The sequence below is a fragment of the Pseudomicrostroma glucosiphilum genome (genome assembly GCF_003144135.1).
Source record: "Pseudomicrostroma glucosiphilum strain MCA 4718 unplaced genomic scaffold BCV69scaffold_16, whole genome shotgun sequence".
In the NCBI taxonomy this organism is placed as follows: domain Eukaryota; kingdom Fungi; phylum Basidiomycota; class Exobasidiomycetes; order Microstromatales; family Microstromataceae; genus Microstroma; species Microstroma glucosiphilum.
The window spans coordinates 67,477-94,333 of NW_020289928.1; the positions used below are offsets into that span (position 1 = coordinate 67,477).

At 57.1% G+C, this 26,857-nt stretch overlaps 12 protein-coding genes across 12 annotated transcripts; 5 read left to right on the plus strand and 7 right to left on the minus strand.

Annotated features, from left to right (window-relative positions):
* Positions 1–66: 66 nt before the first annotated feature.
* Positions 67–1,253, minus strand: BCV69DRAFT_252705 (NAD(P)-binding protein; the record flags this gene model as incomplete). The annotated part of the gene is made up of 4 exons (XM_025490484.1): positions 67–342; positions 427–558; positions 651–798; positions 883–1,253. 4 exons carry the CDS (start codon positions 1,251–1,253, stop codon positions 67–69), a joined length of 927 nt encoding a protein of 308 aa, XP_025345550.1.
* A 1,079-nt stretch (positions 1,254–2,332) lies between these two features.
* Positions 2,333–2,890, plus strand: BCV69DRAFT_301193 (hypothetical protein; the record flags this gene model as incomplete). Its single annotated transcript, XM_025494537.1, has 1 exon — positions 2,333–2,890. One exon carries the CDS (start codon positions 2,333–2,335, stop codon positions 2,888–2,890), a length of 558 nt encoding a protein of 185 aa, XP_025345551.1.
* Positions 2,891–3,190: 300 nt separating this feature from the next.
* Positions 3,191–4,478, minus strand: BCV69DRAFT_288424 (hypothetical protein; the record flags this gene model as incomplete). Its single annotated transcript, XM_025493624.1, has 4 exons — positions 3,191–3,538; positions 3,645–3,937; positions 4,020–4,292; positions 4,388–4,478. 4 exons carry the CDS (start codon positions 4,476–4,478, stop codon positions 3,191–3,193), a joined length of 1,005 nt encoding a protein of 334 aa, XP_025345552.1.
* A 218-nt stretch (positions 4,479–4,696) lies between these two features.
* BCV69DRAFT_285019 (DUF1338-domain-containing protein) lies at positions 4,697–6,433 on the minus strand. The gene is made up of 2 exons (XM_025493244.1): positions 5,614–6,433; positions 4,697–5,537 (listed from the first exon to the last, which is right to left on the minus strand). The coding sequence occupies exons 1-2, from the start codon at positions 6,300–6,302 to the stop codon at positions 4,778–4,780; spliced, it is 1,449 nt and encodes a 482-aa protein (XP_025345553.1). The 5' UTR covers positions 6,303–6,433; the 3' UTR covers positions 4,697–4,777.
* A 248-nt stretch (positions 6,434–6,681) lies between these two features.
* On the plus strand, positions 6,682–9,284 carry BCV69DRAFT_301196 (hypothetical protein; the record flags this gene model as incomplete). Its single annotated transcript, XM_025494538.1, has 4 exons — positions 6,682–6,837; positions 6,942–7,030; positions 7,114–8,101; positions 8,175–9,284. The coding sequence occupies 4 exons, from the start codon at positions 6,682–6,684 to the stop codon at positions 9,282–9,284; spliced, it is 2,343 nt and encodes a 780-aa protein (XP_025345554.1).
* Positions 9,222–11,430, minus strand: BCV69DRAFT_71692 (putative aldehyde dehydrogenase family 7 member A1). Its single transcript, XM_025495478.1, has 3 exons — positions 11,044–11,430; positions 9,676–10,957; positions 9,222–9,597 (listed from the first exon to the last, which is right to left on the minus strand). The coding sequence occupies exons 1-3, from the start codon at positions 11,242–11,244 to the stop codon at positions 9,467–9,469; spliced, it is 1,614 nt and encodes a 537-aa protein (XP_025345555.1). The 5' UTR covers positions 11,245–11,430; the 3' UTR covers positions 9,222–9,466.
* A 186-nt stretch (positions 11,431–11,616) lies between these two features.
* BCV69DRAFT_252832 (NAD(P)-binding protein) lies at positions 11,617–12,453 on the minus strand (the record flags this gene model as incomplete). Its single annotated transcript, XM_025490488.1, has 2 exons — positions 11,617–11,784; positions 11,863–12,453. The coding sequence occupies 2 exons, from the start codon at positions 12,451–12,453 to the stop codon at positions 11,617–11,619; spliced, it is 759 nt and encodes a 252-aa protein (XP_025345556.1).
* Positions 12,454–12,680: 227 nt separating this feature from the next.
* On the plus strand, positions 12,681–16,029 carry BCV69DRAFT_314598 (hypothetical protein). The gene is made up of 2 exons (XM_025495133.1): positions 12,681–13,421; positions 13,499–16,029. The coding sequence occupies exons 1-2, from the start codon at positions 12,732–12,734 to the stop codon at positions 15,881–15,883; spliced, it is 3,075 nt and encodes a 1,024-aa protein (XP_025345557.1). The 5' UTR covers positions 12,681–12,731; the 3' UTR covers positions 15,884–16,029.
* BCV69DRAFT_285023 (hypothetical protein) lies at positions 15,970–17,359 on the minus strand. The gene is made up of 4 exons (XM_025493245.1): positions 17,187–17,359; positions 16,559–17,099; positions 16,459–16,467; positions 15,970–16,370 (listed from the first exon to the last, which is right to left on the minus strand). Exons 1-4 carry the CDS (start codon positions 17,282–17,284, stop codon positions 16,065–16,067), a joined length of 954 nt encoding a protein of 317 aa, XP_025345558.1. The 5' UTR covers positions 17,285–17,359; the 3' UTR covers positions 15,970–16,064.
* Positions 17,360–17,625: 266 nt separating this feature from the next.
* Positions 17,626–18,789, plus strand: BCV69DRAFT_285024 (succinate-CoA ligase). The gene has a single exon (XM_025493246.1). The coding sequence runs from the start codon at positions 17,635–17,637 to the stop codon at positions 18,652–18,654; it is 1,020 nt and encodes a 339-aa protein (XP_025345559.1). The 5' UTR covers positions 17,626–17,634; the 3' UTR covers positions 18,655–18,789.
* Positions 18,790–19,136: 347 nt separating this feature from the next.
* Positions 19,137–20,695, plus strand: BCV69DRAFT_285025 (alpha/beta-hydrolase). The gene is made up of 3 exons (XM_025493247.1): positions 19,137–19,627; positions 19,723–20,253; positions 20,337–20,695. The coding sequence occupies exons 1-3, from the start codon at positions 19,178–19,180 to the stop codon at positions 20,376–20,378; spliced, it is 1,023 nt and encodes a 340-aa protein (XP_025345560.1). The 5' UTR covers positions 19,137–19,177; the 3' UTR covers positions 20,379–20,695.
* Positions 20,696–20,775: 80 nt separating this feature from the next.
* Positions 20,776–26,747, minus strand: BCV69DRAFT_314602 (hypothetical protein; the record flags this gene model as incomplete). The annotated part of the gene is made up of 2 exons (XM_025495134.1): positions 20,776–25,949; positions 26,030–26,747. 2 exons carry the CDS (start codon positions 26,745–26,747, stop codon positions 20,971–20,973), a joined length of 5,697 nt encoding a protein of 1,898 aa, XP_025345561.1. The 3' UTR covers positions 20,776–20,970.
* Between the last annotated feature and the right edge of the window lie 110 nt (positions 26,748–26,857).

Consider the following 26,857-nt stretch of genomic DNA (forward strand, 5'->3'; position numbering starts at 1 on the left):
CGTACACTGTGGAGCTGAATTTACATGTAAGTCTCGCCAGAGCAAAGTTGCGCCTCAATGCTGCACTCAGATACCCCTTCCTCCAGTGACCTCCAAGACCTGTCCGCTGACATAGCCAGCGAGACCACTGGCCATGAACAGGACCGAGGATGCAGCTTCCTCGGTCCTGCCTGGTCGGCCCAGAGGAATGTCGGCAGTAGCATTGACGGAAGGCTTGTCGCCGCTTCCACTAGGCGCAGCAGGTCGACCTGGAATACCAAGCGGCACAGACTTCCCGTCGATGACGATGGTCTCTCCAGACTCCTTTGCTCGAGTGAGACGAGTGTCGATCCAGCCGAAGGCCTGAGCGTGGAGGAATGATATGTAGGCAATACGAAATCAACTCACTAGTCCAAGTATGCACGCTCGCAACACGGAAAGACTCACCACAACGTTGGCTCGGACGCCGAAAGGACCCCACTCCTTGGCGATCGTCTTGGTCATACCGACTACAGCAGCCTTGGCTGCCGAGTAGTTGATCTGTCCGACGTTGCCGTGGGTACCAGAGGTGGAAGAAATCTGTACATGGAAGATGGAAAGCTCGTTCGTGTCAGCAAACGAAGAGGGGCAATCGATGGGAGTCCCATGATGTTCAGAGCCGGGCCACCCACGTTGATGATGCTCCTGTTCTCCCTCTTTGACTCCTCCTTGATCCTGAGGTAAGGCGCAGCAGCACGAATGATCCTGAATGGAGCTACGGTATGGCATTCGAGCATCTGTCGGAAGGTAGCGTCGTCAAGGTTGTGTAGCATCTTGTCGCTGCATGAGGCGAGAGACGAAGCAGAGTGCGATGTCAGCCACGATTCCCCTTGTGTCCTTTGCACTTGCCCGATCTCAACTCACTTTGTGAAGCCAGCGTTGTTGACGATGACATTGATCTTTCCCCACTTGTCTACGGCAGCCTTGACCAGCCTCTCTGCGAAGCCGTCCTCCATAACATTACCGGCCACAGTGATGGCAGTATCCTTGCCTCCAGCATCCTCGATCTCCTTGCGAACAGAGTCAGCCTTGGCTCCGTCGAGGTCGCTGATGACGACCTTGGCGCCATGAGCAGCAAAGAGGAGGGCGCAGGAGCGACCGATTCCTTGGCCGGATCCGGTGATTAGACAGACCTGATCCTGGAGCAGGTTGCCAGTCAGGGGAGCAGGGATGGGACCTCCCGTGCCGGGGTGGCCGGTGATGTGAGAAGCCAACTGGGCAAGTCGCGAAGCCATGGTGGGAGAAGACGATAGAAGAGGAGGGGAGGTATGAGTAGCGCGGCGGAAAGGGCGAGTGGAAGTCAGGGAAAAAGACCGCAAGGAAGGTGCTCTCGCTGCTGTTCTCAAGTGGTGCAGAGATGCAAAGATGGTACGGCCGAAGAGCATGTACCCGTAGAGGCGTGATGATGAGAGACGAAGATGAGGGCAAAGGAGTCTGGCCCGGCTTCTCGGTGGGAAATGCGGGGTAGCCCCGCTTGCCTCTGTCCCCGCCTTTGCCGGCCGGTTCATTGCCGGTGAGCTCAGAGCAAGCCGGCTCATGCGGGCCGGAACGGAGCGGAACCGAGCCCATACTCGAATCGATACCTGGAGACGCCGCTCGATCTTCTGGTGAAGACTGCATCCATCGTCTGACATAATAACACTGCCCATGGTGCAGACCATCAGACTCTCGGTCGCACTTGGCGATCTACATCAAGCGCAGTGCAAATGTGCAAGGATCCAATGACCACCGCCGAGACGCTGCTACGAACAAACCATGGTTGCTGATGGGTTGGGCTGTGCTACATGGTCAAAGCAAAAGCAAAAGCAAAAGAACAGGTACTTGAGCATGTACTCATGCCAGCACCGAGGGCGAGGCTCTTCCGACCCCATTTTACAGAGCAACAGCATAGGCGTGGGACTGAGCGAGCTGTGCCTAGCCGGGTCCCTGGTCCCGAAGGTCACAGCACCGACGGGGCCCTCCCATCGCCCACTTACATTGACGAGTGGGCAAGGTAGCCACCAGTTTGACCCGTGCCTGCTATCGCGACATCGTGGCTCCGGATAAGGACGTTGGAGGTTCATGAGCATCCCCGAAGGACCCTCGAGTGGTGCCAGATGCAGGGCATAAGTGGGCGCCTGCTACTCAGCAATCAGGGGTACAGGCACAGTGTTCCTGATACCTCGGCCCGCTCATGAAAGATCGAGGCTGGGGACATGGCCTCCTTGCGCCCTACAAAAGGTCGCCCTCAAGACGGTATTCAACGATCACTTCCCTCATCAATCTCTTCCCACTCCATTCAGCAGCCGCATACTTTCAATACCTTTGGCCGATCATGCAGCTTCCGGCACTTTGGAAGACTCTGCTAGTTGTTCTGCTCTCTTCAACATGTGCCATTCTCGTCAGCTCTAGCCCTATTGGAGTTCTGGGGTTAGCCAAAGGAGACCTCCAGATCCGAAGCGACAAAACTCCCCTCTGGGATCTCGCACGACGACGGGGTGAAAGCGGGCCAGTGGCGGCCGCTGATCCTCCTCCCGGCCACAAGCACGGTCGAAGGGATGGAGACACCGGAGAGTTCCCATCTTCTCCACCTCCCCGAATTGGTCACCCTCGACGAGACGAATACGAGGACCCTTATCCCCCTCATTCCAACGGACGACGAGACGGCGACACTGGGGAGTTCCCATCCTCCCCACCTCCCCCTCCTCCTCGACTCGGTCATGGCCGACGACAAACTTACGAAGACCCTTGGTCGCATGCGCCGAAAGATAACCCGTTGGTTCCCTGGCGTCATATCCCCCGCGTCAGTGGCCCCAATCACCCCCATGGACGAAGAGACGGCGACACTGGGGAGTTCCCCTCCTCTCCCCCTCCTCGACTTGGTCATCCCTGAAGAGGAGGTGACTCCGTCCCTCCTTGCTCCGATGGCCGACGTGCCGCTGAGGAGTAATCTGCGCAACAGATGGCGCCGCCTGGCCAACTTTGAAGTAAACGCCCTCCTTTCCCTGCCGATGATGATGCCTACCTCGCATATACTTAGAATCAGCCCAACAACGCGCTGATATACATTTGTCAAGGACCCAATATGAAATTCCATGACTGGACATGCGTGACATGAGCGATTGATGCGCAACCCCTCTGGTGATGACGGCCTGCTTGCCTGGCAGACTCAGTCTGAGCTACAGCCTATGCATCACGAACCCGCCGCCTCCAGGTAACTCTCCAGCTTTGACCATACCTTTGCCCTGACTGCCGGGTCCTGTACATTGGGGCTGATGGGCTCATACCTCTTCAATGTGGGTCCGAAGAGGTTGGCTTCGCCCTTGCGGACTCTAGAGTTCGCCTCTGGATTCGCGTGCAAGTAGAAGGGCACCTCTGGGTATGAGCCTGGCTCCGGCTTGTAGAGCAGGCCAAGGGAGGTGGCTAGCTTGCTGCCCCAAGCAAGAATAGAGGGGAAGCCTTGGTTCGAAACGGCGTCGGTGCCATTGATACCCGGAAACAGATGCGAGACCACGAGATTTGGGTTGCGTTCGGCAAGTGTCTGCAGGGGAGAAAGAGACAACATCGATTACCAGACAGGATGCCAGTAAGAAGGCAGAACATCAGTGATAGATTCAGAGTGAACCTTGCATACTGACTCGACTGACCTGTGTGACTGAGTCCAAGACACTGCTGCCAATCATACCCTGTGTGGGAATACTAAGCCACCCGCCAAACAGGTCTCCCCTTGCCTTTGCCTTTGTGAGATCCAGGTCATCGACGTCTAGTGGCTTCTTGCCTCCCTGAGCTGGAGCGGATACGTTGCAGATGCCCTTTGTGACCACGTTGCGCTGAGTGAGGATGTATGCTAGCCCAAAGCGCGAAAAGACGCCTACTGCAAAGCCGCCTTCGGGGGAAGCGGGCGATGCCTTGGGCTTTAGCACTCCAGTGGGCGGTCCGCCTGGGCAAGAAGAGTGATATGGGAGAACGTGAGTTCAGACTGGTCAACAAATTCCTCTACATCCACCGGGCGGGCTGCTCACCCTGGGTCATGACAAGCCAGTCCACACCTCCCTCTCCTGCCTTGTCCGCGATTGCACCTGCGACCCTCTGTACCTCCTCTGTCTTGCTCAGATCTGCTTGGAAGAATGTATGATCGTCTGGAGCTTGGCTCTTGCCTGATGCCGACTTTCTACGGTGGGCCTCGGCACTTGCCATCCTGAGCTTCTCCAGGACTCCATTTGCTCTTTCTTCGCTACGTCCCACGATCCAGACTGAAGCCCCTGCCAGGGCGAAGCGGAGAGCCACTCCAGCACCTGTCGGACAGATGCACAAGTTGAAAGCAAGACATGGTCAGCTTCGCACCAGTCTGCAACCCGGACTGAGCTGTCTACTTCGCCGATTCTCTCACCAATTCCTTGGGTTGCCCCAGCTACCACGGCCCTCTGCCCTGTGCAGTCTACGGACTCGTTTGCCTTTGTGACCGTGCTGAGCATCACCATTGTGAGTGTAGGCCAAAGAGTGTGGGTACGCTTGCTCTGTCACGGGCGGGTGAGTGCTTGGCAGCCGGTCCTCTGAGGGGAGAAGAAGATGGAGAAGTACTCAGCAGTCAGGTCAGCCGGCGGGTCTGTGCAGCAATGCTCACTTCTCCTCCACCTCTTTCGAGAGCGGGGCGCGAAACACAGAGGGCCCAGATCTTCATGCAGTCCGCACATCTTCTCTCCAGGAGCAAGCTTCACATTCTCGAAATCATAGCAAGACATTATATACATGGGCTCGGACATCTCATACGCCTCAACTTTCACTTGCGACCGACAAGCGCCACATGCACTTCTTCGAATGATAGATGTAGCCGGTCTGCAACATGTTCGACACTCTGCCTCTGCGCTTCCTCGTACAGATCAAAGTAGTCGCCGATCTTGAGCCCGATCTGCTCTTCGAACGCCTTCTTCTTGTCGTCTTCACCTTCACCAGCTACGGGTGATGATCGGTTTGAGGCAGGGCTTTCTTTCGGGGATGATGCGAGATTTGAGCTGAAAATGCCGGCGGCGCTTTGCGGTAAGAAGTCCTCGTAGGTGATCGGCTCATAGCGAATCACTAGTCGGTGCTGTGCAAGGGCTTGATCAAGTGCAGACGCTGACGACCGTCTTGACAATGAGGCACTCCCCTTGCCTCTTTCCGCTGGAGTATCATCACGGTGCAGAGAGTAGGTAAAGTATGCTAGCCCTTGTTCACGCATTGCAGCAAGATCATCTGGGAAGCTTCTGAAAGCAGCCTCTAGACGGTCCTGGTAGGTCGAGTCAGCTTCAGTGGCCTCCTGCTCGGAGTGAATGAAGCTGTTCATGATGCTTTGATACAGTCTCAGCCCTTTCCGGGTCAGCGCCGCACCTCGCGACTCGATTTCGCCGAACCGGGCGGTATGGTGTCCCAAAGTACGGCCGCCCACGGCCGACTGATCGAGGAAGTACACGGCCTCCTCCAGCGCCTTGAAAGACGTCTGTCGCAGTAAGATGCTGTTGACACGCCGAGGAGGGCCTTCTATGATCTCTTTGGCATCAATGCTGCGGAACAGGTACAATGTGGCAACGTTGTCAGCATTCGGTCACTGGCGCTGAAGCGGTGCTAATCGATGCTCACCCTCTGGCATTCATACCAATTTGGACCGCGTCGATGTCCAGCGTCCTTGGAGTCAAGTGGTTGATATGAGGACCGGAGAAACAACAGATGTCGGCGATGAGGGGGTGGACTTTCCTGAGAGTGTCGTAGTCTTGTCGCGACACGGTGGTATTGCTGTGCCACCTGAAGACGTCGATGGCGAGCGGAATGAAGGCAGCAGCGTCTTGCTCAGATAGAAGTGGCCTTTTGCCCTCCTGTACACCCGAAAAAATTCGGTCTAATAGTTGCTTCAAAGCATCTGGACAAATGTCCCTCTTTTGCAAGATTGACTGGGCTAGCTGACGAGACTGAGCGTCAGGTATAAGGTCCAGCTGCAACAGTGATGTGAAGACTCGGAAAGGATTGCGCTGCAAGGCACCCTCACCGATGGGCCTGAAAGCAGTAGCCTGAATCGGCAACCCACACTCAGATAGGTCGTAGAAGCCCACTGGGCTCATGCCCAGCAGGACAAAGATTTTGGCCAGTACGGCAAACTCGGCTGCCGTGCCGACGCGTATGGCGCCATGTCTCTCGAGTGTGAGTCGCATAAGATCGCCGTCAGCGATGGGCTTGTCAATGTCCAGAGCAGCCGATTCTGAGAGGACGTCGTGGTTGACGTCGGTCACTAAAGTTATAAGATCGCCGTACAAAGGCACCTCGTTCCTGTACATTGTAGATAGGGCTGTCGAGAAACGTGTGCGTAGCGTATCTGAAGAAACGTAGCTCGCGCCGGCGTCGCCAGGGTGCGAGCTGCAACCCATCGACGACGGTAGAGGAGACGATGTGATTGCCATGCTGTTTGACTGTGTACGTATCGGTATCGCTACAGACGGGAGAAGTGAGCTGTGCAAGCATTATCTCGACCACTCGATGCGCCGTCAGCACCCGGCTGATAAGTAAATCGGTCAGGGGCCCTTTCCGTCGTGGAGGCATGGCCCGCGCCGGGGAATTGCCGTCTTCCGCGTCTGCTCCTGGGACGGCGACGGGCCGTCTTCCGTTGCAACCACACCTCGCATCTCGCCCTTGGCACATCACCATCGTCGGCTACCCATGGACAATCTCCGTCAGCTACCACGACAGGATCACAGCACCAATGAGGCAGAGACTTCGGCACGCGGAGCATTAGCTGGGGCATCGCCCGCGTCGCCGCCACCACCGAAGCCAAAGCTGCCAGCATGTGATCGCTGCAAACAGAGGAAGATCAAGGTGAGTACGCGGCGCAGAGGCAGCGATGGCCGCATAGCAGCCGTACAGAGGAGCGTCGATGCGAGATGTGCTACTGACCATGTCCTGCGCTTCGCTTGACGCAGTGCGATGCTGGCTTGCCTCACTGCAACCCTTGCGGCAAGGCGGGAGCGGAATGCGTAGGCAGAGATCAGCTGCCATCCGTACCTCGAGGGTGAGTATGTTGGAGTATGCAATGACTCTCTCTCTGGGCGCAATTGATGCTTATCACTTCGTCTTCTTTCATTGCCACCTCAGTCTGGTGTATGAGCTCCAGCAACGCGTGCAGAAGTTGGAAGCAGAGCTGACGGAGACCAGGAGTCGAGCAGGGTCGCAGTTCCCAGACATGTCTGGCCAGACGAACCCTAGCTCAACATCCTCAGTCGATGGTCTGGATCCACACTTGCCACCAGCAGACTTCCCCAGACGTAGGGGGCGCGAATCCTTCTCCTCGCCTGCCGGCTCTGAGATCGCCCCCACACCCAAGCGAGGAAGATACAGTACTGCCAACAGGACCAATAACGAAGGCTTCTCAACACTAAGTCCCACCAATATCATAGCCGCCGATGCACTACCCTACGATCGTGACCTCTCTGTGGAGCTTCGAGGCCTCGCTGAACTTCGCAAAGACGCCGTTGCACACTTGTCCGAGCTAAGCCCCAGCCAACGGACTCATCTGCCCTCATACGACCCCGCACTCGTTGGTCGACTTGCGCGGAGGTACATTAGCTTCCTCAACGATGCTCTCCCCGTTTTCGAAGATGCCGTCATCATCGAACTGGTCGAGCGAATGCGCAGCGGTAGCGGCAGAGAGAGGAACGGTGCATCGCTTCACTCGTACGAGAAGTGCCAGGTCCACTTGGTCATTGGCCTTGCCTTTGCCACTCTGGCCAGAGTACAGCATCGCTCCTCAGAACTAGCTCGAGCTGGTCAAGCCCACTGGCGCGCAGCTCAGGTATATGTGCCCGCGGCTATGAAGGGGACAGACCTTCCAAAGCTACAGATCATCCTCCTACAACTTCAATTTGTCCTTTTGTTCCCTGAACATGGCAATGCATGGGAACTCAGCGGTCAGTCGCTGCGTCTTGCGGCAGCACTCAGTCTGAACAGAGAAGGTATCAGTGACTCGGTTGCCTCGTCGACGATGGGCCGCAGGCTCTTCTGGACAGCATACTGTCTGGATGTCAGCCTCGCAGTTGCCCTCGCCAGACCGACTGCGATTAGTGACGCATGGATTTCTACCAAGGTGAGCAGGACTGCCAGGATCGCGAACACACACAAGCTCGTACTGACGTCTTTACGTCACTCCCCATTCGTAGCCGCCCAGTATGCCAACGACAGGCCGTGAATCGCCCTCTCCACTGAAGCCGCACTTCTCCTTCGTCAATCACGTGGGCCTACGGAGGCTCCAGAGCGAAATTTACCACTATCTATACGCTTATGATGACGTCTCCAATCCTGAACGATCAGACCAGCCGGCAATCGGCGAATGGCTACGCTCTAGGCTCGACAAGCTCGAGAATTGGAGAAAGCAGTACAACGTCGCCACACCGTTCGTTACAGCTCAATGGACGGAATTGAACTTCCACATCACCAAGACCTTGATGTTTAGACCATCACCACGCATTCCGGTGCCAGGAGTTTCGGCTCTCCTGGAAGCGCTCGACTCTTCAGCACAGACGATCCGCCTCTACAAGCTCAACTGGCGCACGTTCCGCGTCAACTTCCCATGGCTAGCAACACACCATGTCTTCATGGCAGGTCTGAGTTTCCTCAACAGTCTCAAGTCTTTGCACATGTTGTCCATACCCACCGGTGTCTCGCTGGTGGATATCACAATGCACGTTCAGTCATGTGCAAGCCTGCTAGAAGTGCTGTCTATCGTGCAAGACGATGGCACTGGCGAGCAAGGCAACAGCAACAAGGTGCGAGATGCATTCGATGCTGCTGCCTATGCTGTCCTCAACAGTCTCTTTGCAGCGGGTGCCAATGCCCGTCCAGAGACCTCAAACAATGCAGCGAGAGCGAGCGGGCCGGTGCCCGGAAATGCGCAGTCCCCATTCAACGTCAACGACGTGACCAGCTCACTGTCGCTCCTCGCCTCTTCGGCTGCTTTGGCTGAGGCGCCCGGTGGCAGAGCAACTGAAACGCTCACCTCCTTTTCGCCACTTCCCCCATTTGTGGCGGATCGATCAGAAGCGACCCCGTCACGCGCCTCTCTTCCTCTGCCGGCTGGTGGAAGCGCGACGAATGCCTTTGCCCCACCGAATACGGCATCGAATCCGGAGAATGACTTTTCCTTCCTCGATTGGTTCCTACATCCCATCGATGGAGGTGATGTGCCCTGGCAGGACAATGCCTTCGGCCCTGATGGTCTTGGCGACCTCACGAGCACTGTCAGCGATGGTCGGGGAGATCTCTGGATCTGAGAGGAACGCGACGCAGGGATGGATTGTACATTCTAAGGATTCCCCTGCTGCTGAAGTGAATGGTTGTATCGCAGTCGATGCTGTACAGTGGCTGAATACTCTTCGAGAAATTTCGAGGAATCACTATGAGATGCTTGGGCTACAAAAATTTACGCGCTGCAGACCAATTGACCATCGCGCCTCTACAAGTGGAACTTCACGCCCTGAGCCAACGGCAGCTCTCTAGAGTAGTTGACGACGGAGGTAGACCAGCTGCAGTAGGCATGCCAGGCGGTGCCTCCGCACTCCCTGCCCCAGCCGGTAGCCTTGTTGCCTGTAGTGACGAGCAGACAGGAGCAGCACGGTCAGCACTTGAGGAGGGAGCAGTCTCCGCATCGTCCACTGTACTCACCTCCAAATCCAGCGCCGACCTCCGCACCGCTCGTTCCCGCATTGACATTCACAATGCCAGTGTCGCTCCCCTCTGCCGATAGCCACTTGCCGATACTGACGTGGTCATTCGTGAAAAGTGCTGAGCTGAGCCCTTGGCGCACATCATTGTTGAGCTCGATGGCCTCGTCGAGTGAGGAGATGATGTAGACGTTGAGGATGGGACAGAAGACCTCTTCCGCAAAGGCCTCGTCGCTCGAGTTGGAGTGTAGGACAATGGCGGGCTGGACCCAATTGCCTCCGGTAAGGTGACTTGGCAGGTCCTGCACGGCGGTCGACTCGCCGAAGAGGATCCGACCACCGCGACTCTTGATGGCTGCGAGAGTCTCCTTGTGCTTTGCCACCGCAGTGGGGGAGTGCAGTGGTCCGGCTAGGGCCTTTGGATCATGCACCGCACTGCCGATGAGGCCTTTACTGGCAATCTGCTCGTACGCACCAACAAGGCGCTGCAGGAATCTATCGGCGATGTCGCGATGCACATAGACTCGCCTGGAAGAGGTACATCTCTGTCCACTAGTGCCCACGGCCGCGAACACCACACCGGGGATGGCAAGGTCGAGGTTGGCGTCCGAGAGGACGGTCACGGCATTGTTGCCGCCCAGTTCCAGGATACACTTTCCCAGCCTCTTGGCGACGGTCTGTGCTACGATTCTTCCGATCGTCTCTGAACCCGTGAAAGAGACCAACGGGACTCGCTCGTCCTCGCAGAGGGCTTTGCTCGTCTCGACATCCCCAGCGACCAGGGTGGCAAGTGCAGTCGGGAGGTTGTGCTTCTTGAGCACGGACGCAATGAGCTTTGTAGTGGCAATAGCGGTGAGCGGCGTAGAGGGAGCAGGCTTCCATACCGTTGCGTTACCGCATATGAAGGACATGCAGAAGTTCCAGCCGTGCACCGCAACGGGGAAGTTGAATGCCGTTACGACCCCCACGATGCCCAAGGGATTGGGCTTCTCCATGAGCACATGGCCGGCACGTTCGGATGGTAGGTAGGAGCCGGCCATTGTCCTGGAGAGACCCACGGCCACAGCAGCTAGATCGATGACTTCTTGAACTTCGCCGCGACCCTCGGTCAGAATTTTGCCCATCTCAAGGGAGACGAGAGCGCCGAGCGCGTCCTTCTGAAGGGTGAAGGCATCGGCAATGTCTTTTAGCACCTCGCCTCGGGCAGGCGCTGGTAGCTTGCGGAACACTCTGAAGGCTGCTTGAGCAGCTCCGAGGGCAGAGCTGACCTGTGCAGCAGAGGCCTGAAGGAGATGGCGGAATTCGACGTGCAACCCAGTCAGAATCGATCAAGAGGCTGTCGACATCGCTGCAGCTTTGCGTTACTCACGCCTTGCACGGTGGCCATAAGTCTGCCAGTGGAGGGATCATAGCTCTTCAAAGTGTGATCTGCCTCACCTCTTCTCCAATCTCCGTCGAAGATGCCTGGTACCTCAGAGGCGGAGCCTGCTTTCAGGGGTAGGTCAAGCTCATCGAAAATGGCCTGTTCGCGGGCGAGTGTGGAGCTGGAAGACGAGGAGGAAGCAGACATGGTGGTGACTTGTGCGTGCGATGTGCTATTGTATCAATGACGACGAGAAGAAAAGTCTTCCAAGAGACAACGCGATTGAGGACCTCTATCATTGCTTTGAGGAAAGTGATGTGTTATAAGGCACCAACCAGGTACGACCGCTTGCCAAGTGGTTTCCAGGCCTGACGCTCCCCTCGGCGATCTTCCGGAAGGACGGGCCACCGACGGGGACGGGCCGTTGCCGGATGGCGGAGGCGCGAGACGGGAAAGCAGCGGAAAGCAGGCGCATCCCTCGCTTCACGCAATGAAACGAGACGAGGCGGGTCTGAACCGACGACGCCCACACTCACTGCACAAGTCTCTAGTGCCCAATAGGATCGTGGCGGGCCCGATTTACCACGGCATCACCTCGCCGCGATAGTTGAGGAATACACCACCATGTGTCTCACGCTTGGCAGCATCCAAGACCTTGAGAACGCCAGCAATGGTATCCTCCAGCTTGGTGGGGGCCTCGCTCATCCCGCAAGCCTTTGCATTGCCATTGCCATTGTCGGTTTGTGTCTGTCAAAGATATGGGAGCCGAGTGAGCTCCTCAATCTCTTCACGTGTGCCACCTCTTACTCTCGAGGGTCTACTCACCCATCCTGGATCCATAGGGAAGACGATGAAGCCTTCCTCCTCTGACTCGAGGTGAATGTTGCGCACAAGCATGTTGATGCTCGCTTTGCTCATCGAAAGTCCACACAAGGGGAATGCATACTCTCCCGCCTTGGTGATGGACGCCATCGTGGAGCTCATGGGCATGAAGATGGCCCCACGAGGCGCAGCCTTGAGTAAAGGATAGGCGTTGCGGTAGAGTGAGACAGTACCGATCAGGTTGGTGTTGAAGTGCTCCATGATCGACTCGTTTGTGCAGTCCTTGACCGGCGCATAGTGCTGCCACAGTGCGACCCCGGACACAGCCAAGACTACATCGAGGTGACCTTCAGCGGAACGCACCTGCGCCATGATGAGCTTTGCATCCTCCTCGGAGCCGGCCACCAGCTTGACTACCTTGACCGCTCCTGGCCGCAATTCTGCTAGCTTATTCAGGGCGACGGCATTGGTAGGATCGCGAGCCGCTGCGTAGACGATGTGGTTGGGCCGCTGGGAGATTTGCTCGATGAGAGCGTAGCCGATGCCACGGGAAGCACCGCTAATAAGGTAGACTTTGGGGTGGGCGCTAGACATAAGGAAAGCAGCAGGCAGCAGCTTGTCAAGAGGATCCCTCTGGTATCCAGGTATGGTATGACAAGCAGCCTGGCCTCGCGGTGGGCAGAACGATCTCTCCCCCTTTTGCGAGTGCCCCTCTTGTTCCTGCGTTGCGGGCGTGTGTCCGTGCACTGCCACGCGAGCGCTGCCGTGGGAAATGACGATGGCCGAGGAAGTGGGTGGAGCCATTCCTCGTCTACTTTCCCCCTTGAGCCTCGTCAGGTGACTCCATCTCCTCGCCATCTCCCCCATCGACCATGACCTACCTCCTGCTGAGGCGCACTGGTAGCGTTGCACTCTCGCAGCGTACGGCAGCCACAAGCCTCGTCAGGAGCACAGCACTGGGCGCGGCAAGGCGGCAGGCCTTGGCCACTCCATCCTGCAGCATCCAACAGCGACACCATGCAACGACTCGTACGATACCCAGAACGTTTCCTCGCGCAAGTACGGGCAGCAGCAGCAACAGCGTCAACAGCCGTTCTCTAAGCACAGCAGAGCTGCCCGGTGCAACACTCACCCCCGCAGAAACAGAACACTTGGCCCCGGACTCTCCCGCATCTCGCCAAGGCCAGATCGGATACCTATACTTTGACTCCCTCTTCCCCATCAGGCTCGGCTTCTGGGACATCCGGCACTGGTTCGTTGCGACTAACCATGATTCTCTCAAGGAGAAGCTCAGGAACAGTCTGCCGGACAAGGATCTCATTGGACATGACTTTGAGGTCATTGGAGCAGAAGCTAGGCTGAAAGACGGTGGTGGATTCCTTTCCTTTACATATACCCCGAAAGGCGCACCATTGCCTGCCACGCCCGCAGATACTCCAGACCCAGCTCTGTTTGATATCGAGACGGCGGTGAAAAAGGGGCTGAAGAGGGCGTACAACCCCAATCAGGCCCTGCTGCTGAGCTGGGGCTCCATCCCCAGTGTGCACGTAGTCAAGGGAAAGGTGAGTGAGCTTCCCTGTCTGGGGCTGCTCCAAATCTCGGCTGACCGCTCATACACTCTTCGTTACTTTGTCCGTAGCCTTGGCTGGAAGATCTGAATCGCTTTCCATCCTCGACCTTGAAAATCACACTCGTTGGCGGTGATCTCTCCGAAGAGGCTCTGTGGGGCATCCTGCGCCCTTATGGTCGCATCGTCTCCATCGAGAAGAAGGCCAATGAAGCCTTTGTCCTCTTCTCCCGCATGCGCTCCGCCACCTCTGCTCGCAATTGCGCCCATGGCGTTCAAGTCCGGGAAGGTCCTCGGCTGATCATCAATTACAAGGAGAGTGAACGAGCAAAGAAGGCATGGGACTGGACGTCTAATCATCCTCGAATCGTCTTTCCCATTCTCGCCTTTATGCTGGGTGGCCTCTCCTACGCCGTGTGGGATCCTATCCGCGGCTTCTTCATCGAGTCTAAGCTGAGTCGTACATTTGACCTCGACAATTACCGCTTGTACAGCTGGCTCAAGGCCAATACCGTTGATCTCCTCCGAGAGGGCAACGGCAAAGACGAGAGCAAGAGCCAGGTGGATTGGTTTGAGAGGAGGGCTGCAAAAGAGGACATCCAAGGCTGGTTGAGGGAGAGCCCAGAGACATTTATCACCATCTCTGGACCCAGAGGTAGCGGCAAGCACAATCTCTTGGAAGAGGCAATTCCAAAGGGCGTAAAGGTGCTGCGCATCGATTGCGCCGAGATCGCTCGCAGTGTCGGGAGCTCCGGTCCAGGTCCAGCTCTCAGCATCGGTGATGGCAGCAAGGACGGGGCCGGGAAGCTAGACACTGCAATCATCGCAGCCTTGGCCAGCGAGACTGGATACTGGCCCGTCTTTGGCTGGCTCAACTCCCTCAACTCGATGATCGATCTGGCCTCGGTAGGCCTCATTGGCAGCAAGGCTGGCTTCTCACGACCCACCGAGGAGCAGCTGAGCCAGATTCTGGCGGTGACGAAAGCCGCCCTGGAGAATGTCAAGCGTAAGGAAGAGAAGAGGGTAGAGCGGGAGAGGAAAGTTCTGCGGAGGTCAGGTGCGGCTACTTCGACTTCCCCTGTGAATGGCACTAACGTGCCGCCGCCCAGTGCCGGATCTGTCGATGGCAATTCGACCAAGCAAGAGGATAACGATCTCTTGACAAGCTCAGAGTCGGAGGAGAAGATGAACTTGTTGGGCCAAGAGAAGGGCGACGATGGACCTTTAGCTGCAGATACAAGGCGCAAGTGGAGCAAATTGCCAACAGACAGAACTGGCAGGCGAGCACGTCCCGCACCTAAAAAGTCGGGTCAAGATGACGGAATCTCCCTCGAGTCGCCCATTATCATCATCGACAATTTCCACCTCAAGTCTCTGCGCTCACCCTTGCTCTACTCGATCCTCGTCGACTGGTCTTCCCAGCTCGTATCTGCAGACCTGGCCCACGTCATCTTCGTCTCGGACAATCCAGTGGCAATGTCAAAGGAGATTGGCCGAGCCCTGCCTGACTCGAGGCCTGCCAACAATGTAGTCTTGGCCGACGCCGAGAAGAGCAAGGCGAGAGAATTTGTGCGGACTCGCTTGAGCGAGGCGAGAGGACTCGATGCGCAGTTGGCGCAAAGGCAGACGTCGCTCTCCGACGAGACACCCGACCCATCGACCGACCCATCGATGGAGGAGAGTCTCTCCTCCTCCCTGAGCGGATTGTTCGGAAATGCGCCCTCTTCAAATGCTGGACCAGTCCAAGCCGCTGTCCCAGCTTCGGGCGAAGTCCTACCAGAGGAAGATGCTCAGTGGGTGGACAAGCTCGGCGGTCGACTGACCGATCTGGAAGGTCTGCTCCAAAAAGTCGTCATGGGCCAGACTGTCCCCGCGGCGGTATCTGAGCTGATCACCCGCACCACCGTCGAATTGCGCAAGTCCTTCTTCGGTGACGAATCCTCCGACACTGCCTCGACTTCCTCTCAGCTTCCCTGGTCACGGTCCACGGCCTGGAGTGTAATTCGTCTTCTGGCCTCGTCGAAGGACGGCTCAGTACCCTACCATTGGATGCTCCACTCTGACTCGGGCGCATTCAAGGGCGACGAGGGCAAGCTGCGCGCAATGGAGGAGGCGGAACTGATTAGCGTGCGACACAAGGATGGTCGACCTAGCCTGATCCGCGCCGGTCGCCCCGTCCTCCTCGAGGCAATGAAGGATCTAGTGCACTCCGACCGCACTTTCCGTCTTACACAGGAGCTGCTGGACGCAAAGAGTTCCATGGCAAAGAGTGACGCGGCGATTCGTGATTTGGAAAAGGAATTGCAGATGCTAGTGGAGCTGAGTAAAGTGGGAGGGAGGGGAGTGGCGGCTAGGGTGGATAGTCTGGCAAAGAAGTTGGAGGCGGAGCAAAGTAAGCTGGGGAACACGGAGCAAAAGGTGGGGGAGCTTCAGGAGGAGTTGAAGAAGTCGGAGTGAGAGAGGAGGGAGAGATGGAGAGAGGGGCTGAGCTATTGAGAAGTCCTTTGGATATCACCTCTCACGCCAAGCACCCAGCACCACTATCCTTTGTCACCTGACATTTGACATTGCACCACATCTGAGGAATGCTATGTACTACCCATCATAACCTATTGCGATCGGTTGCTCGACGCTGCCTTCACTCCCTCAGTCTCCTGAAAGCAACACAGACCGTCGTGCTCCCTTTCTTGCCGCCAAACATGAACTGTCGCTTCGCAGGCAACGTCTCCAGATGTTCAAAGGCAGCTGTGGCTGGACCGCTGCCAGTTTGGTCAACTTGTGCCTGTGCCCGGGGTTGAGTAAGTTTAGCCACTAGCTCTTCGGCGGTGAAATTGCAAGAGGTAATGAGGAAGAGACCGCCGGGTGTTGTGAGGGTGCCGAGGGCGGAGAGGTAGGTGTTGAGGGGTGTGGTACCTGCGCTGGGCGCACTAGAGGCGAGGGCGATCTGCGAAGAGCCGGGAGGAGAAGAGGGAAGAGGGGTGTGAGTGATTGAGATGAGATGAAGGAGGAATGGTGCAGTTTGGAGGACTCACAGCATCGAGCTATGGGCAAGAGGTGGACGAAGTTCGAATCGGGGTGAGCCAAGAGTCAGCGCTAGGTGTTCCTCTGCCTGGTCTGCGCTGCAAGACTCACCGTCCCCTTGTCCAGGACAATATCCCATCCATCCCGCGAGCTCTCTTCCCCTCGTATCCGTCCCGCCATCTCCTTGAGCTGCTTTACATCCCCGTCTTTAAGTACATCGCACTCTTCCCAACGTATCTTGCCCACCTCTGCTTGTGTACTACCTTGCACCGAGGCGGCAATGTCCTTGCAGAGTTGTACGCTGGCGGCCGAGTAGTCGCAGCCGCACATATAGTCTGGAGAAGTGATGAGCTGGTTGCGGGAGGATCTTGCACCGCTTCCGTCTTTGCCGTCGAGTTTCTCTTCATCGTCGTCTTCATCTTCATCGCTCTCATCGCTCTCATCCTCGTCATCCTTGACTCCACAAAGACTAAAGAGGAGATGTCCATTGCCGGTCCCTACATCAAGGATCGTTGGAGACGACGACGACGAGGTCGCAGAAGAGGAAGCAGAGTAGTGGGAGCGCAGATACTCCAGCATAGACTTTGCTGCCTCTTGTCCAAACCATACTTCACCGCGATCCCCATCGGATGCGAAATTGGATACTTCGCGCCTAGAAGAAGAAGAAGAAGAGGGAGAGGAGGAGGGGAGAAGATGAGTGTGGGAAAAGTAGCGCCATTTCCTACCTTTGCGTACTCACTGGTATACCGAGTCCCAGTACTCTTGTGTTCCGAGCTTTGAGCTGGGCAGCTCACTGCTTGTATCTCGTGCTTCTGCTGCTGCGGTTGCTGCTGCCATGGTGTGTCCTTGCTCCCCCCTTGGTGTGGATATATGCGTTATTCGTACGTCGCCCCGCGGAAGAAGCGGGTGAACAGTGCGGTGGATGTGACTTTTGTGCATATTTCCCCCTTTCCGTCGACGAGGGGCGCTTGGCGTGTGGGTGAGTGGGCGTGTGGGTGCGCCTGTGTGCCTCTGCGTTGCGCGGTGAGGCGAGTGCCGGCTGCCCCGCCGCCCGCTTGGGAGGCCAGACGCGGAGACGAGCCAAGGCGGGAACCACCGAGGATCGCCAGTCATCCTTCTTGTTCCTCTTACCCCCGCCCTCGTACCAACACCCTGCTCCTAGCTGCACCTCCCCCGCCCCACCCATCATGCTCGCTCGTCACACCCTCTCTGCGCTGCGTACGCTTCCACGCACCGCCTCCCCCGCCGCCGGCGCAGCTTGCTTTTCCACCACGGCCCTTCGCTCCTCGTATGAAGATACTCTCAAGAATCTCATGATCAAGGCCGACTCAAAGGTCATCTGTCAAGGTTTCACAGGTGGGACAGCCACATTCCACTGCGAGCAGTCCATTGCCTATGGCACCAACCTCGTCGGTGGAGTCTCACCCAAGAAGGCCGGTCAGACTCACCTGGGCAAGCCCGTCTTTGGAAGTGTGAGAGAGGCAATGAAGGAGACCAACCCACACGCTAGCGTCATCTATGTTCCCCCACCCGCCGCAGCCGACGCCATCATCGAGGCCATCGAGGCCGAAGTGCCCCTCATCGTCGCCATCACCGAGGGTATCCCCCAGGCAGATGAGATCCGTGTAGCTCACGCTCTGCGAGCACAGAGCAAGTCTCGTCTAGTGGGACCCAATTGCCCTGGTGTGATCAACCCAAAGGGCTGCAAGATTGGAATCATGCCCGGACATATCCACACACCGGGAAAGATTGGAATCGTATCCCGCTCTGGAACACTTACCTACGAGGCCGTAGCACAGACTACAAACGTGGGGCTCGGTCAGTCCATCTGTGTGGGAATCGGAGGTGACCCTTTCCCCGGATCCACTACGCTGGACCTGGTGAAGCTGCTGCTGGAAGACGACGCTTCAGAGGGACTAGTGGTCATTGGAGAAATTGGAGGAGACATGGAGGAGCAAGCCGCCGAGTACCTCTTGAAGCACAATGCTTCTCGCGCCAAGCCCAAGCCCGTAGTGGGCTTCATTGCCGGTCTGACGGCTCCCAAGGGTAAAGTCATGGGTCATGCTGGAGCCGTCATTTCTGGTGGAAAGGGTGGAGGTGAGGACAAGATCAAGGCGCTGGAAAAGGCGGGAGTCAAGGTGGCCAGGTCGCCTGCGCAGATTGGTGCTCTGATGAAGAAGGCCATGGAGGAGGCTGGTCTCGCTTAGAGGCAAGGCAGGACCAGTGGGAGAAGGAAGAAAAGAAAGGGAAGCCTGTGGAGATGGCAGGCGTTGAGCTGATGCTCTGTGAACCAGAAAGTGTGAAGTGGACCCTTCTGTTTCCTTCCTCGATCTAGAAGCGATGCAGTAAGAGGGCTGCATCGATTTGCCAATATCAAATTCCAAGTATCAAAGAAGGTGATGCCTGGTCTGTGAGCAGATATACAATGGTGGCCTCTGAGGGTGGTATTGAACGTGGGCGTGAGCGTGTGTGCGGTTGCGGGGCACCGTGGGCGGATCTGCGTGTGGCCGAGCTGAGCGGAGCGGAGCTGCGAATGCAGGCACAGATGCACATTCACACCGATTCCCCCGCCAGAAGCCGCGGCAAAGGTACATAGAACCCCCCCTTCCTGGGACCATTACCATACCCTGCACACATCATAGACGATATCCTCCACCTCCTCTCCCCTTGACATACTCCATACCATACCATACCACGCTAAGCTGATCTTGGCTTCGTGCTACGCCCAGCATGTCCACCTCCGCCCCCGCCTCTGAGCCCGTCTCCACTCCAGGTCCACTAGACTACCCCGTGCCCCCCTCTCTCGCCGGCAGCACCACCACCGGCACTCTGCCCGCCTTTGACTCTCTCCCCCTCTACTACACCCGCTACCATCCCCCACCCACCGTCCCCACTCGAGCAACCGTCGTCTATCTCCATGGATTCGTAGATCACATGGGCCCTTACGCTCGTATGCTCACCCTCTTTGCTGCTAGAGGTGTAGAGGCAATTGCTTTTGATCAGAGGGGATTTGGGAAAACGGCTGCTGCTGGAAAAGGTGGATTCAAGAAGAATTATACAGATACGGAATGGGCATTGCAATTTAGAGATGCGAGGAGTGTGATTGAAGAACAGAGTAGATGGGTGGGAGAAAAGTATGGAGAGGGAAAGATCAAGTTGTTTGTTATGGGACATAGCATGGTGAGTTTGAACAACTGGAGCTAGAGTTGGAGTTGGAAGAGAATGGCAGTGACTGATCCTTGTCTTCTCCTTTCACTCTCTCCTTGTTGCTACAGGGCGGTGGGATTACTGCAGCCCTCTTTACTCGCTCACCAGACTCACCCGAAGGCAAACACCTCGCTGGCGTCACCTCCCTCGTAACAGGTGGGGCGGTCCTCTGGTCACCTTGGATCACCCTAACCGTCCCTCCACCCTCTCTCCTCGTCTCCCTCTTAAAACTCGTACTCCGTGTTTGGCCAAGCGTCAAGTACGATGCTGGACTAAATGTCAAAGAAATCACTAGAGATCCAGAGGAACAACGACGCCTCGATGAAGACGAATATGCTGATCCTTGGACTAGGGTGAAGAGTATTGCTGGACCACTTGAAGGAGGTCCAAAGATTGTCACGGATGGGTATAGATATTTCATGGCAAATGAAGTACCCTTGTTGGCGCTACATGGAGAGGAAGACAAGATTACTAGTCCAGAGGGAAGTAAGAAGCTTGTACAGCTACTCAAGGAGGGAGGAGCAAAGGACGTCGAGTGGAAGGGATACCCAAAGGCACTGCATTCACTTATGCTGGACATTGATGGGATCCCGAAAGATGTGAGTTGAAGAAGCAAAGGGAGAGGTGCCGTGCGAATTAGAATTGACGACCAAAGTTCTGTCTCTCCTCATCCCTACGATAGTCAATCAATTACGCAATCGACTGGATCCTAGCTCGAGCCTAGCTTTGCCTCAAGGCTGGATCTAAGAAGAGACAGTCATCACACTGCAAAGCGTGGTCAGTGACGATTGGTCTTGCGCATCTCGACCTGAGTGAGACCAAGGGACAATTTCCAAAGGCTTGGCTTGCAGGCCACATCCATACATCCATACACTGTTTCCTTGCTTGCCTCGGGCCACTTTCAGCTTCCTGCTTCCGCCTCGACCCATCTTATACTTTCTCCCTCGCAATCTCATGTCTATATCCTTTTTGCCTTGTTGATTCGGAGGAGAGAAAGCAAGACGGACGGACAGACAGGCCAGGAGAGAGAAGCGTGGGTGATCAAAGTTCGAAAAAAAGTCGAAGAGTTTCAGATTCAAGAAATCGATGATGAAGAGCTGAAGGACAGCTAAGAACAGTCGAGGCAGGAGTGGGAAAGGGGGGGAATTGGAGCAACCCGAGTGCGAGAGCAGCTGATCAGACTTTCTCCGCCACGGCGCCTGGCCTGTCGTCCTGCTCTATCGACAGTCGTCTCGTCTCGCTCCTTTGCTCACCCCCGTGTATGTCCTACTCAGACCGCTTCCCAGTCCCCTGCAGTGTACGAGCTGCCTTCCTGCTCACTGCCAAAGTGCGGCAGTCGAGTCAACATTGCCCGAAGTGCCAGTCCCGTTCCCGCTACCGCTACCGCCGGTGACATTGCCAGCACCTCCCGCTGCTCCTCCTCCTCCCCGTCCACCATAGCCTAGTCTGCCACCGCTAGCGCCACCAGCGCCGCCGTAGGCATGAGAGCTTTCCTCTCCCTGCTGCCTCTGCTGCTGCTGCTGCTGCTGTTGCTGCAGAAGCATGTGAGGCGCAGGTCCTCGACTCGCAAAGGGGGAGGGTTGAGTATGGCCCTGCCCCATTCCTTGTCCCGATACTGCACCACCCCTAGTCGAGGCAGCATTGCCAAAGGACGAAGAAGCATTGCTAGAGCTCGTCGTTTGTGGTTGGTAAGATCGGTACGGTCCCCCTCGACCAAAAGCGCTGCTACTGTTGGAGCTCACGTAACCTTCGTAAGCACCACTGCCGCCCGTGGGTGTACTGGCCGAGGAAGTAGGCGCGGCCCAAGAGCCATAGGGCGTCTTTGTCGTCGAAGAGGTGAAGGCATCAACGGTAGGGTCGAAGTTGCTGGTGCCCAGTGCGGCAGAAGAGCTTGCTGTTTCCACTGGACCTAGCGAGGTGCTGAAGACGGCCCCTGGCTGATGCCCGTACTGGAAAGCAGACTGGTGACCACCCCTGCCTCTCGATTGGTAGCCGCTTCCCGTGCCTGCTGAAGAGGAGTCTAGATAGGATCCTGCGCCATAGGAAGATGCCGACTGTTGATGAGACCCTCCTTGATGCTGCTGCAGATGGGCAGGAAGACCTCGCTGCTGCTGGTGATGTGAGGCGTTGCCTCCAAATCGATTGTGAGCGGGCGACCGCATCAGATTGGGCGAACCGCTCGGAGCGGATGCAGATCCACCACCGCCAGGAGTAGCCGTCGCGGCTCCATCACTAAAGTCGTTCAGCGACATCCTCAGGGTAGATGGCAAGAAATCATCGCCAATGTCCCTTAGCGAGTTGTGTGTCGATCCACCTGCCCCGATACTCAGACTGGTATTACCCGCAGCTCCAGCGCTAGGGCCATAGCCATACTCGTAGCCATCGGAACGTGCCCACATGTCCTTGATCCTCCCTTGATCGCCGCTGGCGGTGTTCGCGTGAAGTGACGAGCCACGAGCGTTGGGTGTGGCCTCGAGGAAGGTGAGCGGGCCTTGACCCCACGTTGCAGAACCCAGACCGCTGGCAGGAGGTAGCAGAGGAGTGTGTGTCGTGGTGTGAGGAGTCGAAGCAGATGACAGATGCGAGATGGATGGCTTTGTGGAGTGGAACACTGGGGCTGTCGCGCTTGGAGCTCCTGTAGACAATGACTTTGCGGCTGCTGAGCTCAAGAAAGCATCTGAGGAGGGCAGAGCATCGGTGAGCCCAGGAATCGCAGTAGGATTTGTCGCCAGCCCCGTTGAGCTGTCGAGCTCACTGTGAACCATGAAGCTGACCGGCGATGCGCTGCCTGCTGATCCAACACCGCCGGCATCATCGCCTGCGAGTAAGCTTGCGTTCCAGCCACCGCCCAGACTCTGTGCGAAAGCCACGCCTTCCCCTGAGCCACGTCCACGCTGCAGAGGACTCCTGCTGGGGGCTGCTGATAGCATAGAGCTGGCAACATCCAGTCCGGAATGCGCCGAAGAAGAGAGATAGTCGAAAGAACCCGGAGCATGGCCACCCATGCTTTGGCTGATCTTGGGGCCGGCAAAGCCATCCTGCATCATGCCAGAACCGATAGCGCTGGTTCCCAAATTCTTAGCTCGCATGGAGGCTGGCTCAGTCGGGATGCTTGGCACAGACGGAGTGTCCGTTGGCACCATGGTACTAGCCACAGAAGGGACTGCCTTGGCAGATCCAGGCAATTTCACAGCCACAGGGACCTTTGCTGCACCGCTTGCGGCTGGGATATCACTGGCAGCAGCGATTCCCGCGGAATGCCGAGGTACTGATAGCACAGCCAGAGGGGCGGCAGACAGCCTCTTGTTAGGCAAGACCACCCCAGTGATGACTGTGCCCTTTTTGTACTTCTTCGGGAAGAATTGATCATCGCGGCTCAATGTCCTGATCGACAGGCCAGGGATAGCTGGCTCCCACGTCAGTATAGCAGGGGCGGCAGGATCCGTCTGTGCGAACATGCTCCTTCGAGCTTTCTCGGCCTTGAATTGAGCATTGCTGATATGTGCAGTACCCTTCTTCGTGACGGCTGTCGAAGTCTTCAACGACACCTTGAACTTGTTCCAGACCGGTGCCTGTTCTGCGGGAGGCTCAATCTTGGTGACGAATGGCTCGGGTAGCACGGACTTAGGCGGAGCAGCAGGCCGAACCACCTGTCTATCAGGCTGTGGCGCAGAAGGAGGGGGACGTGGTCCTTCGTTCTGGGCCAATCTTGACCCGGCTTGCCTGGCAGGCTTCTGCTCGGACTGCCCCGCTGGCTCTTGTTGGCTCTTGACTGCAGCAGCTGCTGCTGCTGCTGCCGCCGCAATGCGCTCTTGGTTCACGAGCAGATGCGGAGGCCGAACGATTGATGGGGTCGTCGGCATCGCCTTGGCAATTGGCGGTGAAACAAGCGCAGCTACCTGACCTGAAACTTTGTCCGCCGGCACAGAGCTTCCTTGAGCTTGCAGTCGCGGCTGTTGCTCTTGTTGCTGCTGCATTGCACCACGAATCCTGCCCATGACATCGTCCAAATTAGCCATGCCTTCTGCGGAAGAAGCAGCTGATGCTGAAGGCCGCTTGAGCAGCAGACGCTGAGGCGATGTGACGGCACTTGTGGGGGAAGAGGGCTCCTGCTGCCGCGATTGGCCCCTGTGCAGTGATGGAGCTGCCGGTGTCGTCGGAGCTTGTCTGCGCCAAGAGGTTGCTCCATCGCTCGGTGAAAGGACTGGCGAGGTCTGAGATTGCGGTGGCTGCACCTCCTGGCCGTGATACACTGCTCGGCCATTGGCCAGCGGTGCCGCCTCTGTCGAGCGACTGTCCCTTGGTCGCCAGATATTGTCAGCTCTCTTGGCCACTGCTGCAGCCTGCTCTGCTTCAAGTCTCTGCTTGCGCTCGGCTTCAGCTCGCCTCTTGTCTTCCTCCTCCTGCTTCTTAGCCCGTTGCCGCTCTCGCTCTGCTTCTTCCTGTAGCCGCTTTTGTTCAGCTTCTGCTGCTTTCTGCTCTGCCTCCTTCCGCATCTTCTCTTCGATGGCAAGAGCTTTCTGCTTGGCGCGTTCCCTCTGGGCTGCTCTTTGTTCTTCCTCTTCTTGCCGGCGCCTTCGCGCTCTCTCGGCAGCAGAGAGCATTTCTCCTCGGTCGTCTGCTGTAGAATCAACGGGGTGTGTTGTCGAGGAGCTAGCTGCAGGTGAAGGCTCCGATTGAGCAGGTGTTCGGCCGGCACTCGCTTGTGTCTGCCAAGGCGGAGCGTTGGTCACTTGCTGCTGCAGTGGTCTCGACTCAAGTCCTGTTGCCTGTGGGGACTTCTGTTCGTCAAGGGTAGCGGAGATAGACCGGTTGGCGTGGACCTGAGGTTGCTGCGATTGCATTTGCCCCTGACGTAGCGCAAGATGGGGAGGTAGTGCTCTTCCAGCATGGCTGGCCGACGGTGTTGCGGCCTTTGCCAACGCAGGGTCCGCTTGAGGCTCTCTCCTCGCCATGTTTGGGCTGGCCATAGCAGGGGGTGCCACAGGAGAGCGAGGATTGGCAGCTGATGCAGCAGGAGCTGCCACTGGCGAAGTGACTGACGGAGGAGCTGCTGCAGCTGCCGCCGCTTGCGCACGGGCGGCTTCGGGGTTGAGGGACTGCTGACGCACCGCCAGTGGACCCCACGCACGAACAGCGGACGTTGTTGGGTCAGGGCCTGCCTTGGTGCCTCTGCTGGCGCTACCACCGTAGCCCGCCTCGTCTCGATCGCCCCTCCCACCTCTTGCGCCCCATCCGCGATCTGTTCTGGAGCCGCCTAGACCACCACGAGGGTCATATGCGTGTTGAGCATCTAGTGAGATGGATGCTGCGCCTGAGGTAATGTCCAGTGTCTCTCGGGTAGTCGTACGTCTTGCCAAGGGCTGCGATGGCGATACAGTTGGAGCGCTTTGCGTAGGAGGCTGCAAGGAGGCAGGACCGCCTCGCAACGGCCAGCTCCGATCGTGATCGACGTCCTTGAAACGTTCCTCTTTCGTGACTGGTGACCCGGTCTGCTGGGCTGCTGCCATATTTCCATCAGCAATGCCTTCACTCTCCTTCTTCGAAGCCTGTACTTTGTACTGAGTACCATCCGCGAATTGAACGACTTCGTCGAGGAAGCCTCCATCCTCATCTTCCATCTCGTCCCAATGCTTGCCGCTTCCCAGAGCTTGTCCACGGAAGCGATCAAGACTGCGGAGGTGTTGCTCATGCCTGGCAGCAGCTTCTGCGGCCTCAGCTTTCTCCTTTTCTTCCTGAGCTTTCTTTACGGCCGCTGCCTCTGCAGCTGTTGGAAAGTCGGGATTGGCGTAAGGCGACTTGCCAGAGCCTCCAAACTTCGAGGTCGAAGAGGATGCGGTGCCTGCTTTGAGATTTGCCCACGGCGCCAAGGTCGAGCCTCCGCTACCTGATCCTGTCGAGGTCGCCGGGCTGCCAGAGCGGTTCAGCGATCCGAGTGTTGCATTCCTCAGACTCGGGCTCCCGCGATTAGTAGCAGTGGTACCGCCAGATTCAGTGCCGGACAGAGTCAAGCGAGGCGAGGACGAGCGGTTGTTTGCAGACGAGCTAAGTGAGGTGCTCAGTCGGGGTGTCACGCCAGAAGCGACACTACTGCCACCCGCTCCATTTCCGGCTACGGCGGTAGAAGATGCAGCTTGACCAAGAGAGGGAGATGCAGCCGACGTAGCTCCGGGACCGGGCGATGTAGCGCTGACAGGAGCGGTTGATGCCCAGCTTGGCTGCGCAGGCTTGCCCGCAGCTGACAGCTTCGCAGATGTCAGTCTTGAAGCAGCCGAAGAGCTCGACGCGAACCGATCTGCAAGGGAGTGTGTGTAGAGGACGAAAGGTAAAAAAGACGCAACGAGGAAATCAATGCGGGGGGCTCGTTGTACTCACTGCTTTGACCCACTCCGCCATTTGGCAAGGCTTTGGGAGCAGCAGGGGAAACAGCTGCTACGTTGTGTGCTGGCGTAGGGCTAGCCTTCTCTAGGAAGATTTTGTTGACGTTCAAAGAAGTGAACTTCTTGACAGGTACGGGGGCCAAAGGGGCCGACTGCGCCGCGGCGGTACCAGTCGAAGTAGTACTTGGTGAGGCTGCTCCAAGTCTCGATTCTGTCTCCGATACGACAGCGTCGCTTTTGGTGTCCGCGACTTCAGCTTGATTCGGAACGGATTGAGATACATCTGTCTCTATGGTCGGCGTTGATGACTGAGCGTCCGAGGCTTCTTGCGGCTCGACCGCGAGGGCAGGTATCGCAGCTGCAGCATCTAGAACCTCCGTTGATCGCTGACCCTCAGGCGCCGAGATGGGGGCCAACGAAGCCGAAGTCAATTGATCGCTTGCGATGATAGCGGTTTCAAGAGGTAGATTGCTCGTCTCGGCTGCTGCAGACGTCTCACTCTGCGAGGTAGCATGTGATGTGTCCTGTCCAACTTTCACCTCTTCTGCTTGCAGCACCGCTGATGGTGAGGCTTCACTTTCAGCCTCATTTGAGAGATCTGGCTTTTGTGATACAGCACTCAGAGGATGTTCCTCGCTGACAGCTGCCGCAGGTGCGACCTCCGAAACGTCATTGGCGGATTGTGGTGCTCCATCTGGGGAGGCGGTACTCATGATCTCCTTGCCAGATCGCTACGAGAGGATCTTTGAGGTGTGCTAGTCCAAGTCCGGCTGGGGCAAGTGAGTCCTGTCTCGGAGAGGGAAAGACGACGTTCTCTACGACC